The sequence below is a fragment of the Conger conger genome, chromosome 12 (assembly GCF_963514075.1).
Source record: "Conger conger chromosome 12, fConCon1.1, whole genome shotgun sequence".
In the NCBI taxonomy this organism is placed as follows: Eukaryota; Metazoa; Chordata; class Actinopteri; order Anguilliformes; family Congridae; genus Conger; species Conger conger.
The window spans coordinates 39,435,986-39,451,459 of record NC_083771.1 but is presented as its reverse complement, the minus strand read 5'-3'; the positions used below and the strand labels follow the sequence as shown (position 1 = coordinate 39,451,459).

Sequence of the window (15,474 nt, the reverse complement as noted above, 5' to 3'; positions counted from 1 at the left end):
AGAATGAGTCAAGTGTTCCCGCTTTGAATTAACAGAAGTCTTATGGGGATAGTATGAAGTATTCTGCTGTCAACTTCAGCCACACCATTGGGGAACTGTTGCAGCCTGATTGCATCAGAACCATTCACTGATATAGTGGCCCCTCTCTTAGCAAACATTCAAAACTTTTATCTTTTGTTCTTTATTCTTTAAAAAATATACATTAGTCCCACATTAGATGGATTTTTATTAAATAAAAAACAGTACAATTCTAATTAGATTTTTTTTCAAATAAAAAGCACAAGAACCAGTAGGCATTTTATTTATAGTAATATTTCAGAAAAAAAAAGAGCAAATACATAAATACATACATACAAATGTACGTACATGTGTGCGTGCGTGCGTACATACATACTGGTACATGCGCACACACACGCACATACACACTTAGGTGTATAGGTCATCCAATACTTTCACTGATTTTCCAATTGATATGCCCTGCTGCGAAATATAAAATAAAAATGTACAACACATACAGTTACTGTTGTTAGACAGTTATAAACAGAAATACTTTGAGGCTGATAATCATTTTGGTATACACTAGGAATTTTGAGATACTAGGATAAAGTGCACTGCTGCTGGCAAGTCCACTGAAATGTAAACAAGCAAAACAAGTCCTAGTACAAACTGCTCCTCAGCCAATTAACATCCTATGAGTATTTAGTGTACTATACTGTAGACTCAAGGCAGTAAACCAAATGCAATCTACCAGGACATACGTTTTCCTCTTAAAAATAAATAACTTTGGACTGCAGTATTGGTATTTCCATCCATAAATGTGCAAGTCTATATATTTCAAACTTGTGATACACAGTGATTTAGGCCGAGGTTAAGTATATGCCTAAGTTTCTCAAGTGATTTTGTCCTGAATGCATCATCCTAATACAGTCCTCACAATGGGAGTCAGTAACACTTGGAGTAATTACACTTATGTTCACAGTTAGACATTTCACCACATAAACAAAGCAAAGTGCTTACTTTCATGGCCATTGTCACTTAAAAAATTATATTAATTATATTGTAATCTCCTAAATACAGATTTTCTGTCAGATCTTAAACATCAGGAATGACAGCAGATCGTACAATATAGTGGTTTTGGGTGATAATCAAACTTTCATAATCCTTTGGTTTTGGGAGACACATGTAGTTCAGGTATGAAATGGATTATGTGCATTGCCATACAGCACTTTTACTGTTATTTTTGGCTGTGACTGAGGACACAGCCTTAGAACTTATAATGCTGCTAACTAATTAGGCAGTTCCCTCAATAACAATGCGTTAACATTAGCGGGAAAGGCCAGAGCCAAGTACTTGCATGTGCATTTCAACAGTGCATGTTTGGTTCTTCTTTCATGTTTGTATAAAAATACAATAACTTATTTGTAAATGACAAATAACAATATAAAAATGTACTCTCTCATCTTTGATCAAACCTCTGTGCCTTCATTGAAGTTGCTGTGGAGTTTGACCTCTAGGTTGACCTGTTTAACCTTGACCTTAGAGGCATCCTGGTCCATGTTGAGGATGTTGACCTTTCTGACAGTGCAGTGCATGCTGCTGAAGTTTTTCTCGAGACACACCTCCACTTTGGTGTTGAGGGGGTACTCTTCCACTAGGTATGTGGGTGACCGCTTTTTCAACCTGCACTTCCTGAACAGTAAACAGGTAGCAAGTAGGACAGCTAGGACTACCACTAGAGCTGCGATTCCACCTCCAATGGATCCACCTGTGTGTGGGTCAAAGGTCACTTCACTCTCCACCTCCAGCTTCAGTGTCTTCATGTTAGTGCCATTCTTCACCTGGTCTCCCTCGTTGTCATAGATGAGAGACTCGTCCAGCACAAGGCGTTCTGCCAGGTCCCTCTGTTTCCGTCTCAGCCGGTGTGTCAGAGAGTGCGGGGTGCTTGGATCAGAGGTGGACTCTGGCCTTATCACATAGATCACCTGCAGATACCACTGATGTCCCACCTCCACCTGTCGGATATGAAACATCAACAATGGCTTTAATCATTGCCTTCAATTTGTTTGCAACTGTTGCATATTATTCACAGATGATTTGCAGTTCAGTCTGAAACCCCTTTTTAAAGAGGAGTGATATTTACTGACCTTGTAAAGGGCATCAACTTTCATGGTGAATCCGTCGACTCCAGGCATCAGGGCCATCGGCTGTAGATCATCGTTATCAGAAGCAAAGCCTGCTTCAAATGGGACATCATGGAAATACCTGTCACAGACTTCTGGCTGCTTTCGATCCTGCAGCAGAGAGCATTTTATTCATTACCTCTGCAGTACATTTACACATTTTATGACATCTAAGATGACATTGTAATAAAGAGTAATGCCGAGACCAAATAAAGAATAATGATTTTCTTTACAATAAACAACCACCCTCAAGAACTGAAAGACTTGTACTCCAACTCATTCAAATCTAGCCGTGATACCATGTTTTGCAATCAGTGAACACTGTTTTCATATCACTGTTCATCTGATTCTGACAGGCAACAGCATGTGAGCCATACCAGCAGCAGGAACCTGTGTCTGAGGTTCTTGTTGGGCTGTATGCAGCCGTACTGTGGGCCCTCGTTGTACAGGGTACCCGTGGGGTCAAAAAAGGGCACGTAGCCATTCCTGCCAGTGCACAGGAACACCTTCTCCAGCTGAAGCTTGTAGGCTGTGTTCAGGTTCTGCTCCGGGTTCCACAGCACTCTGCCATACAGCGTTTGCCCTGAAGAAAAGAGGGACAAATATTTTAGGCTATGTCAAAATGAGACTGCAATTCAGAGTGTATCGCTAATTAATGAATGGAACTGTATGATATGGGTGAGAGGTCAAGGCTAATTATGAATACATGGGTGGGGATGGACTGCATCTAGTTCTGCAATTGGTTGACATACTGCACCCTATGATTGGCTGAGGCTTACAGACAGCCCCCTTTCTTAAAACAGACATGACCTTTCTTTTCTCATTGACCTTGAACTACAGGAAAATACCAAGACTCAAGGTACACATCAGCTTGGGATGCGGGAATTGTACTGGTTTCCAATTTACCAACAGAAAATGTTCCTTTGTAGTCCATCTCAGCCATTGATATGTGTGCTGAGACAGGGTCCATTAAGAAGGCCTTTTCATTGCTGCAGAGCTGGAACTCAGTGTTCAAGGAGTACACAACAGGAACTGGTCGGTTTGTCTGCTGGAAGGCAATGGGAACCAGGAACCTGGGAAATATAAACTCAATTTACATTTTTGGATAAGCTATTTCTGCAGTTCAACACCAGAATTTGAACCCATGATCCACACGTGGCCTTCACTGCTCACAAATAATTCAATATTTCACACATGTAGCTTAGAGTAAAAGTGACATCATTCATATTTGTAGAATACTGTATGCAAAGCCTTGGAAATTAGAACTATCCATCTCTATGATAACAAAGTAGAACCCTTAGTGTAAGACTTGCCTTACACATAAAGGCTCATCGATGCAGTTTTTAAGCACAGGAAGGTGACCTACTTCTCTGGAGCGTGTGCTGTGCATGACAAGGGCTTGTCTCCCGGCTCGACCCAGGGCTGGGCAGGCTGCACAGTGCAGGGCACCAGGAACACTGTGTACTCCCCAGAGTAGTCCTTTCTGAAACACAAGAGCTCATCATGTACACCACGCTGGAAACGGTGGCAGGGATAGAGAGAGCAGCTCAAAGCACCCCAGGACCACTGCTCACCGGCTGAAGGAGCTTGTGGCCTTCCACAGCTGGACAGGCGAGTCAAAGGTCTGCGCACTCCGCAGCAGCTGCAGGTCAAAGGCCATGCCTCCCAGATGGTCAGGAGCCACCAGGTGGGACTTGTGACCCGGAAGGGTATAGTGGTCTGGGACAAACTGACCTGGAGCACATACAATCAATCTCAATCCGCCCGGTAACACAGCATAAGAGAAAAGGGCAATCTTAGAAGGTCTCATAAAAAAATAAAATTCAGTTGAAAAGCCGTTTCAGTCAATCTGCAGACAGAGAATTAATAGAAAAGTAATCTCAATCAATCTAATCACTGCAGCAGATGTCAGAGCAGTAGATTAAAAACAGAAATCGCTCACACTCATCAAAGCAGAATACTTCTCATCTGACATTTACTGCACAGCTGCAGCACCTTACCTCGGAATTTGGCATGAGTTTTAAATTCCACCACAAGCCTCCCATCCTCTCTGATGTAGATTCTGCTGATTTGTAGCCTAGCAGACAGCACACTATCAGTCTGTATGCCTGCCACAAGGAAGGAAACAAGAGCACTGGCTTACAGAACATCTTGGCTTTCAATCTGGAAAACAGAGCAAATTCTATATTGGGAGGGGCGTTAGCCAAAATGAGGTTAACCCTTTAAGGTGTAAGATCACAAATATGTGATTAGAATGCTCTTAGCAGATCATCGCTACTGGTAATCGAAAGCGATCGAGTCCTTGAACACACACTGCTCTTCAAAGGACATACGGGGAAAGAAGGAGTACTTAATTTAAAATAATGTGTATTTTGTGGGTTTTGCAAGTCCCACCTGTCCTCCACAGCACAGTGTCATAGAAGAAGGAGAACACCATCTCAGTGTGGTGCTCCAGAGAGGCCCAGCCGCGGGGTGCAGTCACATATATATACGACACGTAGAGGGGCACCTGCACCGTGAGGAAGGACTGTGCAGAGTCTCGTACCTGTCGCGGAACATAATACTGTCTGGGATTTGCATGTTAAAAGAGGGCCTATATGCAAATGCCACATCTGTCCACCTTTGGGTTTACCGAAGCATATGTGGCAGACAGCCATGACTGCCAACTTACATGCAAATCTCTGCACAGCAGTTGGTTCAATGGATCTTTATAATATGTCAATTAAATATTACAGTATCTCTACTTACACAAATACCAATACCTTATTATCTAACAATCACTCTATTTCATTCAGGAGCACTTTGGAGAAGCAATTAAGGCACAAAAGACTGACAAGACTAAGGGCCACAACCTCCAAAATTTCACAGTTAAAATGAGGAGTTAGTGGGTTACAGATTATGACATGTAAGTACTGAACATTTAAATACCCAGCAAACATTTTCTGCCAAGCCATACAATCGTTTTACATTATGGCCACCCTGTCTAGAAGCTGAACTTGGGCTTAAATATAACATACACATCTGGATATTTTCTGATTTGGGATAATTGGCCGCAGTTGCAAGTTGCAAAGCCATTTAACTACACTGTTTGTCAGCCCAGACCATGGTCCTCAGGTGTAGCTGGGTTTGATTCAGACGCGCCAGCCGATGGGACTGCACCTGGAAATCAGCTGTGACAGACCCCCCGCAAACGTCAATGAGTTCGGTCATATCGTAGAAGGCATCAAAGGTCCAGAGGCAGCTCTTCAGGTTGAGGTGTTTATAGAGCTGGATGGTTTTGGGCTCTCTCACACCAGGGGTGAACTGGTATGGCCGGTCATACCCTGGACCCAGGGAGAGGCTGTCATTGGGTACATCGTCCAGGAAGCCGGTCTCTGAAAGAGCAGCAGAGGAGCACGGTCAGGGCAATTTTGTCTCCCTGCTTTGGATCATGGTCACTTTGCTTATAAGCAGGTGGCTTCTAACTTGAAAGCTGTCAATAGTAGACCTTTATCAACACCTTACTGTGGTTGTTATTGTTTGAGGGTGCAGGTGATATGGGTGTAATGCCAGAACCAGCAATTACGTGTATCAACCTGATGATTAAGTCTGCTTATGGTGTTTGGCTGCAAACAGCCTACTGTTGAAAATATACTAGTTTCTTCAGGGTTCTCTTGCCAAAGCTTTCACACAGAATACATTGTAGTAAATTTAAAGAATTGTATTCCATCGTAGGCTGCCTCTGATCACCTTGTTATCAGCATAACAGAATATTCTTTCTGGCCGTGCAGTACATTGTCAGAGACCCACAAGTGACCACATTTGAGCTTGGAAAATAAAGAAACATATTAAAAAACATACATTTCCACCTCACCTCTTCTGCTGCTGTGGCAGGAAATAACATGGCACAGACAAACTTTGTGGAGTTTGCTTATCACCACATCAATCCAATCAACAGATGCTCTTACTGATCAAGGAAGCGATTCATACTTGACATTTGTTGACTGCACAATGTAAGAGGTTTCAATTACAGGACCGAAATTAATAATAGTTCAAACAGACTGAAATAAATTATTAAACCTGCTGGAGCAAAAACTGCTTAAATGGGACAGTTGGCCATTGACCTCCGATGAGTCTGCACTCACCAGAGATGCCCTGCAGGTCTTTGAGGGTGACCAGGTTGGAGCAGATGTGCTGCTGGCGATAGACAGAATCTGAGAGAAGGTTGTGCAGGTTCTGTAAGGGCATTGTGGACACCAGAGGGAGCATCCCATCCTGGTGGGGGATCTGCACTGAGATGTGGATCCTGCAAAGGAAATGAGGCAATTCTGAAAGGGGGGACAGTGAATAGTACTTCTGGGCAGCCTGTAGCGTAGTGGTTAGGGTAAATGACTGGGACTGGCGAGGTTGGTGGTTTGAATCCCAGTATAGCCACAATAAGATGGGCTGTTGGGCCCTTGAGCAAGGCCCTTAACCCTGCATTGCTCCAGGGGAGGATTGTCTCCTGCTTAGTTTAATCAACCGTACATTGCTCTGGATAAGAGCATACCTAAAACTGGTTAATTAACAAATGCATCCATTTAAGTATTGAGCAAAACTTCTGTGTGGAGTTTGCATGTTCTCCCCGTGTCTGCGTGGGTTTCCTCCCACAGTCCAAAGACATGCTGGTTAGGCTGATTGGAAAGTCTAAATTGCCTGTAGGTATGAGTGTGTGAGTTAATGGTGTGTATGCCCTGCGATGGACTGGCGACCTGTCCAGGGTGTATTCCTGCCTTTTGCCCAATGTATGCTGGGATAGGCTCCAGCCCCCCTGCGACCCTGTTCAGGATAAGTGGGTTAGGATAATGAATGGATGTTCTAATATTGTGTATTGTGTAACATATAGCTTGAAAGGAATAATTGCATATGCTACTTCAGAGTTCATACTCTCATTGGTTGACCACTCAGTCTGCCAGTCTAAGGTTTGCACGTACATGGTTTTACTCCACTAGATTGTTACACACTATACACTATACATGACGGACATGACAAGAGACCGGGCCCCCTGATCACCTGTTTGGGTGCTCTTTGTGCTTGACATCCAGGTACTTGAGGGTGGCAATGAAGGATTGTGCCTGGAAGCCACGGGCAGTTCCTGTGGCGATGGGGGTGTGGCAGATGGAGCCCTCCGAGCCAATGGTAACGGTGTTACTCCTCAGGGGAGCGCCCAGGTGGCCAGCTTTGTCCGGGGCCTGAGCCACACAGCGCACGCGGAATCGTCTACTGAAGTAGATGCTGTCCAACACCTGCAACACCCACACGTTACATTTGGCAGACGTTCTTATCCAGAGAGATGCACGACAAAGTGCCAAACCGTAACCAAAACACACGAACACAACCTCAGATGTAAAGATTACAGTACCTCCATTTGCATAAATCCAGAATCATTGCACCAAAACCTTTCACTGGAATTTCACTGGAAAAATTACTGCAAGATTGGTAAAGATAACAGAATTTACCCAAGCAGGGTCTTTGCCTACCTTTTGGTTGATACTGGTGAAAGGGGTGTTGTCTGTCAGTATCTCAAATGGGGATCTGACACCACTGGTGTCCGTGGGAGCTGCCACCTCCCAGCCAAAGCGAACAGCAGACTGGTTAATGCCTGCCCCCTCACAGCGTGCCCTCAGCATAGAGTACTTAGGGTAGTGGGGGTCACAGGGGGTCACACAGATAAGTGGGTAACCTGGAGAGGGGGGTTTCTTACTGCCCTCTTTTGAAGCCTCTTCAACGTGGTTATATTCAGACAAAGTTACCACCTGTAAGTAGCACGTTAAATGTTTCAGTTGTGTGCACTTATTATAATATGCACTTCTTATACAAAATATGAATTTGAAAATCATATCCCTTGCCATATTTATAATTAATATACTTATCTCCATCACACAGAAAATAACATTTTATAAAGGTGTTGTGACTTTAAAATGTTTCCACTAATACATGCCACAACAACAGTATAGATATGCAATAATAATCTTTAATTTAAGTATTTAGCTCTAAGCCTTACAATAGGTGGGGCAGGGAGGACACGAATTCCTGCTGCTTCTTGATCCACAATGGTCACTGTTGCCATGGTGATTTCTCCAAGCACTGCATCCACTGGCTCATCAGGGCCAAGTACCAATGAGAATGATTCATGCCATCCCCGTACTTGATTAGACAGGATCTCAACTTTGAAGAGGATATGGTCTATATCTTCAGTACAGAGAGAGAAATGCAGTTAGTTTTATCACCAAACATTATGGTGCCCAGAAAGGGATTAATTGTAATTATTGTAATGTAATGCTTCTGTAATGCTCATGAATGCATTATGAATGCTCTATGAGAGAGAATTACCAAATTACCAAATGATGTAGTAAAATATACAGTACATTGCCAGTACATTAAATGTTTTGAATTATGCAATAGATTGTGAAGCTTGACTACTTATTAGAAACTAGCCAGAAAATTAACCTGTACAATGGATTACTTTGGTCAGATGGGTGGATCCCTGACCTGGGCTGAATTTTAGCACTCTGCTATTGGGGTTGTAGTCCACACCAGACTGGGCTGAGCCATCTCTGGTGCTGCAGTGAACCTTCGAGGTTCGGTTCTGGTCTCCCCGACGGATCACTTTGACGCTCAGCACCTCAATCCCATCTGGACCTTGAGGCTCCCTCACCTTGTAATTGGCTTTCTCAAACTCAATCGTAGGGGCTGTATCGCAGGGACAGGATCAAAACAAACCAACTATCAGTACTATTAACAAAGTTAAATAACCTATATTACACAGCTCAGCAGTCCAAAGGGAAATTCAAAAAGCAGCTAAGAGGACAGCTTAAGAGCCAAAGGGGAGTTAAAGTGCAGTCTGAAGAGGTGGGTCTTCACGATGGGTTGGGTTTCTGCTGTTTTGATCACAGTGGAAAGCTCATTTCACCAGCCAGGGGGCCAGAACAGATGGATATCCCCTGGAAATGCAAGCACAGAAGGCACCAAAGATAGCAAAACAGAGAAATCTGGGTGGTGTGTATGTTCAGATCTTTTGAAGATTTAATTAGCATTCTAGCACCAAGGTTTTGAATTTGATGCAAGCTGATAGCCAGCGGATGAGACAGTGAGTGGGTGAGCCTGAGTTGGTAGTAGATCAGGTGAGCAGCAGCATTTTGGATAAGCTGCAGAAGTCTGATTGCAAAGGCAGGAAGGCAAAAAAGGAAGGAGCTTCAACTGTCGCTGTTCAGTGGTCTGTCCAAAGGTTCTATCGGGTCATACTGAGAGAGAAAACAGCATTCCAACAGTTTTGGGCAGAAAGGGAAATAGAGAGATGAGACAACAGTTCTGGGTGAGAGAGGGGTCGAGAGTTTCGTGAAGTTTCGTGAAGCTTTTTCCAAGACACATCCAGTGGACAAGGAAGAGTTCTTGTAGAAGCAAAAGAAATCAGCAACTAAACAGACATGCATTAACCTTGCACTATGTAGGGTAAGTAAGTACATTATCCTGCAAAAGGGCTTAATTTGCCTTATGCTTTATTCACCATTAGGAATAAAGGCAGGTGCTCTATTAAAGATAAATGAGTCCCATTCTCTCTTGGTATGTTGGAGAGAGATGCTACTTACCATCCTCCTCATTGGTGATGATGACAGTGGTAACGTCATTCTTGCCAACTACAGCTCCACTCCAGTGGTCCCCTAGGGGCATCCCTAAGTGCACCTGGAACTCCTCCTCAGGTTCAAAAACAGAGTCGTCATTGATCTGGATAGTGCAGTTCTTTATCTGCAAAGGCAGCAGAAAGAACATAATATCAAGAATGGGTATTTTTTTACACACAAAATCCATACCACTCTGCATTAAATTTAAAGATGAAATTGCATTAACAGTTGGAAAGAGATTATCTGCCTTTTCTCCCATGTAGAAGGTGATGCGCGAATCATCAGTGTTTCTTCTCTCCACAAAGTCCTCCAACATGGTACCAGATATAGTATGGGTGTAGCAACGGACAGACGACAATGGGGTCAGATCTCCTGTGCGGATGATGGGAATGTGGAGGACTCCGACATTCTCTTTCACCGAGTACGCTTTCTTCTCAAACTGCATACTGGGAACTGGGAAGACATGCACACCGTACCCCTGAGTGACCCTCGGAAACATCAACTACATTCAGCACCGGTGTGAAGGTCAAGCACATGTGAACTATGGTCAGGCCTAAAGGTTGCTGCCCAAAAGCCAAACTCAGGCTAAACTAGTTAATTAGTTAACTAGCTGAACGAGTAGGCTAGCGTGACATACTGTCCAGGGACGCATCAGTGATGGTGACCGAGGCCTCGAAAGGTTCGGTGAGCAGGGCCCCCTGTGCCGAACTGAGAAAGACCACAAAGTGTTCCTTCCCCTCGATCGTCGGAGTCTGGATGTCATCCATAATAGTCAAACTGCAGGTCTATAAAACAGACAGAAGAAAGTCTTTAGATAGCACAGGAGTGTAGTGTCCTGTAGCTATATAAACAGGTACCTGAAAGAATGACACACAAGGCATATTTGAGCACTTACTGCATAGATGTACACTGACCTGTAGAACGATCCCCATGCAAAACAGGCCTTAAAAACTGTGAGACAAAGTGGTATGAACAGGTCTCACCTCCTTTGTCATGCCGGGTTTGAACTCCACCTTCTTGGAGCTGGGGATGTAGTCCATGCCAGGTATGGCTGAGGGGGGGTCAGAGGGCCGGGTAGCACACCAGACAGAGGACACAGAGGAAAGGTCTCTTCCCTGCCTCAGAACTGGGATCTCAATGGTACCTAAATGAACCAACATTTATGCATTACATTTTACAGCTGGTTTCCCAGCGCTCCAAAACAATTCCATTCAAGTCACTGGTTAGGAGGATAAAATAATGCAATCAATGCTAGCGCTTGTCTCATTAGCACACCTGCATCCTCTTTGTATGTAAATGAAGCGCTGCCAAGAAATACTGCTGAGGCATCATTGGGGCCATCAATGAGTACGCTGGCGACAGCCACGTCCCCAATGCGGGCGTTGTCCGACGGGTCTGACAGGGCCAGCTCAAACTCTTCTGGTGGCTCGTACTCGCTGTCATCGATCAGTCTCACTGCGCAGGTGGACGTGCTTGACCCTGGTCCAAACACCACCCGACTTTCTTCACTTGCCCCACGGGTATAGAAATCAGAGCTGGACTCCGAGGTGGATAGACTGCTGCCCTGGGCAGACTTTGGGACAGTGTAGCAAAGGACAGACACCATGTCGCTGGTGTCGCCTGAAGGACAAAGCACTTATTTGTCAAACACAGACCTGTAGAGCTAAAAACTGCATAGCAACATATAATTATATAATTATTTGAGCTTATAGATCCAGTTCAAGATAAAATTATAGTAAAAACTCCTTTTAAAAGGAGTAAAAACTATTTTTTCGGTAAACTCATTTAAACCCACATTATTGTCCTTTCAATTTGGCCTCTCCTGAAGCAAGACAACACTTCTTTTCACCCCAAAGTCAAGCAAACAGTGTGTTTAAGGAGTACATTAACCAATCAATTAGCCAATTAGTTACTGGTATTAAGTGAGACATGGTTGACACTATGGCCAATCATGTGAAGCCTTGCTTGACGGCCAGTTAGTTTGCACTGGCATGGGCAGGATTTCAATACCAGACCTTGGGGTGGACAAGACACTTGAACAGTGCATACAAGATTAGTATCTGGCAGCCTATTGGTTTTGTAATTTATACATACAAATGAAGCGAATGCGCTGTCATTTCAGAATGCTTACAAAATGGAGCGAGGTAAGAATATAGCCTGGAACAGGTTTGTACTTTGTAATTCCTCTGTGGATCACTTCAACATAATTCCATACTCCATAAGCAGTCGCAACCATACCCACCTTTCCTTTCTATGGGAGCAAGGAGAATGCCTGCACTCTCTTTGATGTGATAGGTTTTCCTGTCAAACTGTAGCGTGGGCTCATCCTCTGGATCAAAGATGTTGACCTCAGCACGAGCCACTGTGCCCAGGAGGGCGTAGACAGGCATGCTCAACTTCACAATGAAACTCTCCATGTTCTCATATACCTGGTCATCATTGATCACAATGGTGCACATCTTCCTGTCCTCATTCTCATCAAAATGCACCTGAGACCAGAGGGAAACATCTTAAGTGGACAGATGTTTATCACCAATAATCAAAATTAAATTAAATCAAATTAATTGATTTTATGAATCAAAATTTTATGAATAATCTCTCAAAGTGGTGCCACTTCTAATGCAAGGTATTTGTTTCTGCCTGGCAGGATCATATCGGAACATCCTGAATAGAGCACAAAGTGATTATTTGTCAGGCAAAGGCTTTATTTTCACAAATTAATATATCCAATGAGGAGTCTCTAGGCTATGTCATTTCCCTGTCTTCTAGAACCTAGTAATGGAATTACTGTGACCACAATCAAAAACAATATTTAAAAAGAAACGTAATGATGGCTGTTTCTCCTGGACAGTTTCTGAGTTTACTATTCATTTCAGTAATACTCAGGAGGCTGTAAGGCCAGGTGGGGGTCTGTAAGCAGGCAGCCCAGGAAGGATGTGCCCTACCTCTCCAGTGTATTCCACGTAGTCCTGCTGCCCAGGCCTGGATCTGGGGCCGGGGCTGGGGCTGGGGCCGGGGATGGGGCTGGGGCTGGAAGTGGCAGTGTCCTGCTCAGTGTGGCACAGCACTGCCGCAGAGTGATTGAGGCTGCCCGTCCTCCTCACCGGCACTGCCACTGTGCCGGCGTTCTCACTCACATTGTAACTGAGAAAGTGGATTCAAACTAGAAACATTAGTGCCTTTTCAGCATGATAGAGACTCACTTTCATTAAAAAGCCAACATATGGCATGTCGAAATAAGACAAACAGTAACATGTTGGACAGAACCACACTGTGGCACAAACAGGCTCAACTCAATTTCCAAAACAAATGCTGGGAACAATGAGTGATTATTCTAAGTATTGTGTTCTGCACACTATAAGCAGTATAGTATCCAGAAAGACTTACATTTACTACTTACAAATAAAACCCTCTGTATTACAAATATAAATCTCTCAGTACAAATGTCACCAAACTGGTTTCTACTCACAGCGTGCTGTATAATGCAGGTAAAGTCACACTGACCTTGTGTGCTCAATGTTGATGAATGACCACTGGATGTGAAAAATGTTGTCAGTGACAACATTGGACCTGTCATCCTTCACCAGAAATGTGAAGTTGTCCCTAGTTTCTTGGGCATTCTCCTCATTGAGGACATAGCGAATCAGCCGTTGGTTAATGTCAGCTTCAGAAAAAACGTGGGAGAAGAACAATATTGACCTCATGTACACATACTGTTTAATGTCACTGATCGTTTAATGTCACTCCTCGCTTTCCAAATGTCGCTTCTAGCACAGTTCATTACGTGTGGCCCTAGTAGTCTTTGCTAACATGGTTTCTGCTAACAAACTATGTGTTTACATTTGAGGGTGAATCTGAAGATAACACCTCAATAGAAAGGTGGAAATATTTCCATAACTTTAATTCTTAACCATATTTCAAAAAAATATGTGTTCCTTGTTCGTGCTTTCAGCAGTCTTGGTTTAACCTCAGACATACCTTGAGTGAAGGTGGTGGTGGGAGTGCCAGGTCTAAGTTTCGTTTCCAGGGAGCCGTGCTTTGGCCCAGCTGTAACCTCATAGAGCAGAACTGTATCCTCTGCGTCCATGTCCATCGTAAGAAGCTCCTTCTTAGAGATCAGATTGCTGGCCTGAAATCAAGGAATAATGAAAATGAACCACTTGCTCCAGAACAACATTTTCTGCAAATGTTTATATTACTCTTATAACTATCCAGTAGGGGGACACAAAGTTGCACAAAAGAACCACTGATATCATCAGACTATTCGATTTCTGCAAATATATTGTGACAAGAAGATGAGGAAAGCTATTCCCCATACACTGTTGCTGATTTTGGGTCAGATAGCAACCTGCAGACACAGATGGTCCTGAAGAAATCATAGATTAGCAGGCTAATTTCAGTTCAGTTCAGTTACCCTCCAGCTGCACATACCCTTCTAAAATCAAATTTCATTTATATATACTATATACACAACTAATCTTCCTGCTCTTCTAAGTTACTGCAAAACAGGGATATTTCAAATGTTAACTGGCAAGCATCTAAAATGTTAGTGATTAAACTGGACACATATGTGTACTGCTATGTAAATTTAAACTCATCATCCCCTTAACTCTTTGAGCCATACAGTAAGGTTATTTTTATGTTTATGTTATTTTTATCCTCATTCTTGTTTTAAAGATTAAACAGATTCATGTGATATACAGTCCCTCAGCAGCCATTCTTATCCCTATCAGAACATGCCAGGCTTATGCCTGGGTATCACACTGATTATTCTCTATTATTTGAGAAAAAAATAATATCCGCTTACTAAAAAAAAATGTGTTCCCTTGAGTATACTTCCAAAGCCAAAAGTGTCTATTTAGGTATATCATCTTACATTTACAAGAATAGGTTATATGGAGTAACAATATCTAGAGCATCTCAATAGGGCATACCATTGCTTTGTAATGTATAAAAATAAGAGCAGAGTACCTATCAGAACTGCGCTATTCATTTCGGATTAATGTCATCCTGCAATTGGGTCCATTGTAGGGAAAGAGAAATCATCCCCTGAAAATGCAGTTTGACTTTCACCTGAACCATCAACTTTGTCAACAGAATGAAGTCTGGCTTGAAATGCCTGTCCTAATGGTATGTTTTCTGGAGGCAGGTTTCTGAAGTAGCCTATTAGGCTGCACTCGGTTCTGCGTCTTCTTTATGCGTTTTCAGGTACTACTACTGCTGGTGGAAAAACAGTCTATATTTAGTGAAATGCAGCCGTGGTTTTCAACCACAACTCAGGTTCTACTGCATCAATTCGGTGTATTTCGGAGTCACAAGTCCCCTTGCATGACAAAAAAAAATGATCCTTTGTTCAGAAATAAGTGTAATTTGATGGAGATTAAAGGGAGTGTTTCATGACGACAACTGCTATCATCCGGGTTCAAGGAGTTAAACGAGAGAAGGGGGAACAGCAGAAATCCATCGAACCATATTGGACACCATTACCTTGTTGTCAACGTATTCAAGCCACTGCAACCCCAAATTAATGACAATACGAGGGATGCCATCCTCAGCTGGGAGAATGTCAATCTCGAACCTCTGAGGGGCAGCAGTCACAATCTACAGTACAGAAAACAAACAAGAGTTACACACGAGAGAGCAAACAGTTTATT

At 43.2% G+C, this 15,474-nt stretch overlaps 1 protein-coding gene across 1 annotated transcript in view; it reads right to left on the bottom strand.

Annotated features, from left to right (window-relative positions):
- Positions 1–213: 213 nt before the first annotated feature.
- LOC133141588 (extracellular matrix organizing protein FRAS1-like) overlaps positions 214–15,474 on the bottom strand; it is a 63,392-nt gene continuing 48,131 nt past the window's right edge. Inside the window, 24 exon segments of the mRNA XM_061262154.1 lie at positions 214–2,012; positions 2,145–2,291; positions 2,558–2,763; positions 3,087–3,253; positions 3,547–3,663; positions 3,755–3,914; positions 4,181–4,288; positions 4,575–4,725; positions 5,340–5,554; positions 6,305–6,465; positions 7,212–7,444; positions 7,679–7,954; positions 8,203–8,390; positions 8,691–8,891; positions 9,788–9,944; positions 10,068–10,273; positions 10,458–10,605; positions 10,804–10,964; positions 11,096–11,440; positions 12,063–12,309; positions 12,766–12,964; positions 13,325–13,484; positions 13,799–13,949; positions 15,308–15,421. Of these exon segments, the coding sequence (XP_061118138.1) occupies positions 1,467–2,012; positions 2,145–2,291; positions 2,558–2,763; positions 3,087–3,253; positions 3,547–3,663; positions 3,755–3,914; positions 4,181–4,288; positions 4,575–4,725; positions 5,340–5,554; positions 6,305–6,465; positions 7,212–7,444; positions 7,679–7,954; positions 8,203–8,390; positions 8,691–8,891; positions 9,788–9,944; positions 10,068–10,273; positions 10,458–10,605; positions 10,804–10,964; positions 11,096–11,440; positions 12,063–12,309; positions 12,766–12,964; positions 13,325–13,484; positions 13,799–13,949; positions 15,308–15,421 (4,764 nt within the window). The 3' untranslated portion in view covers positions 214–1,466.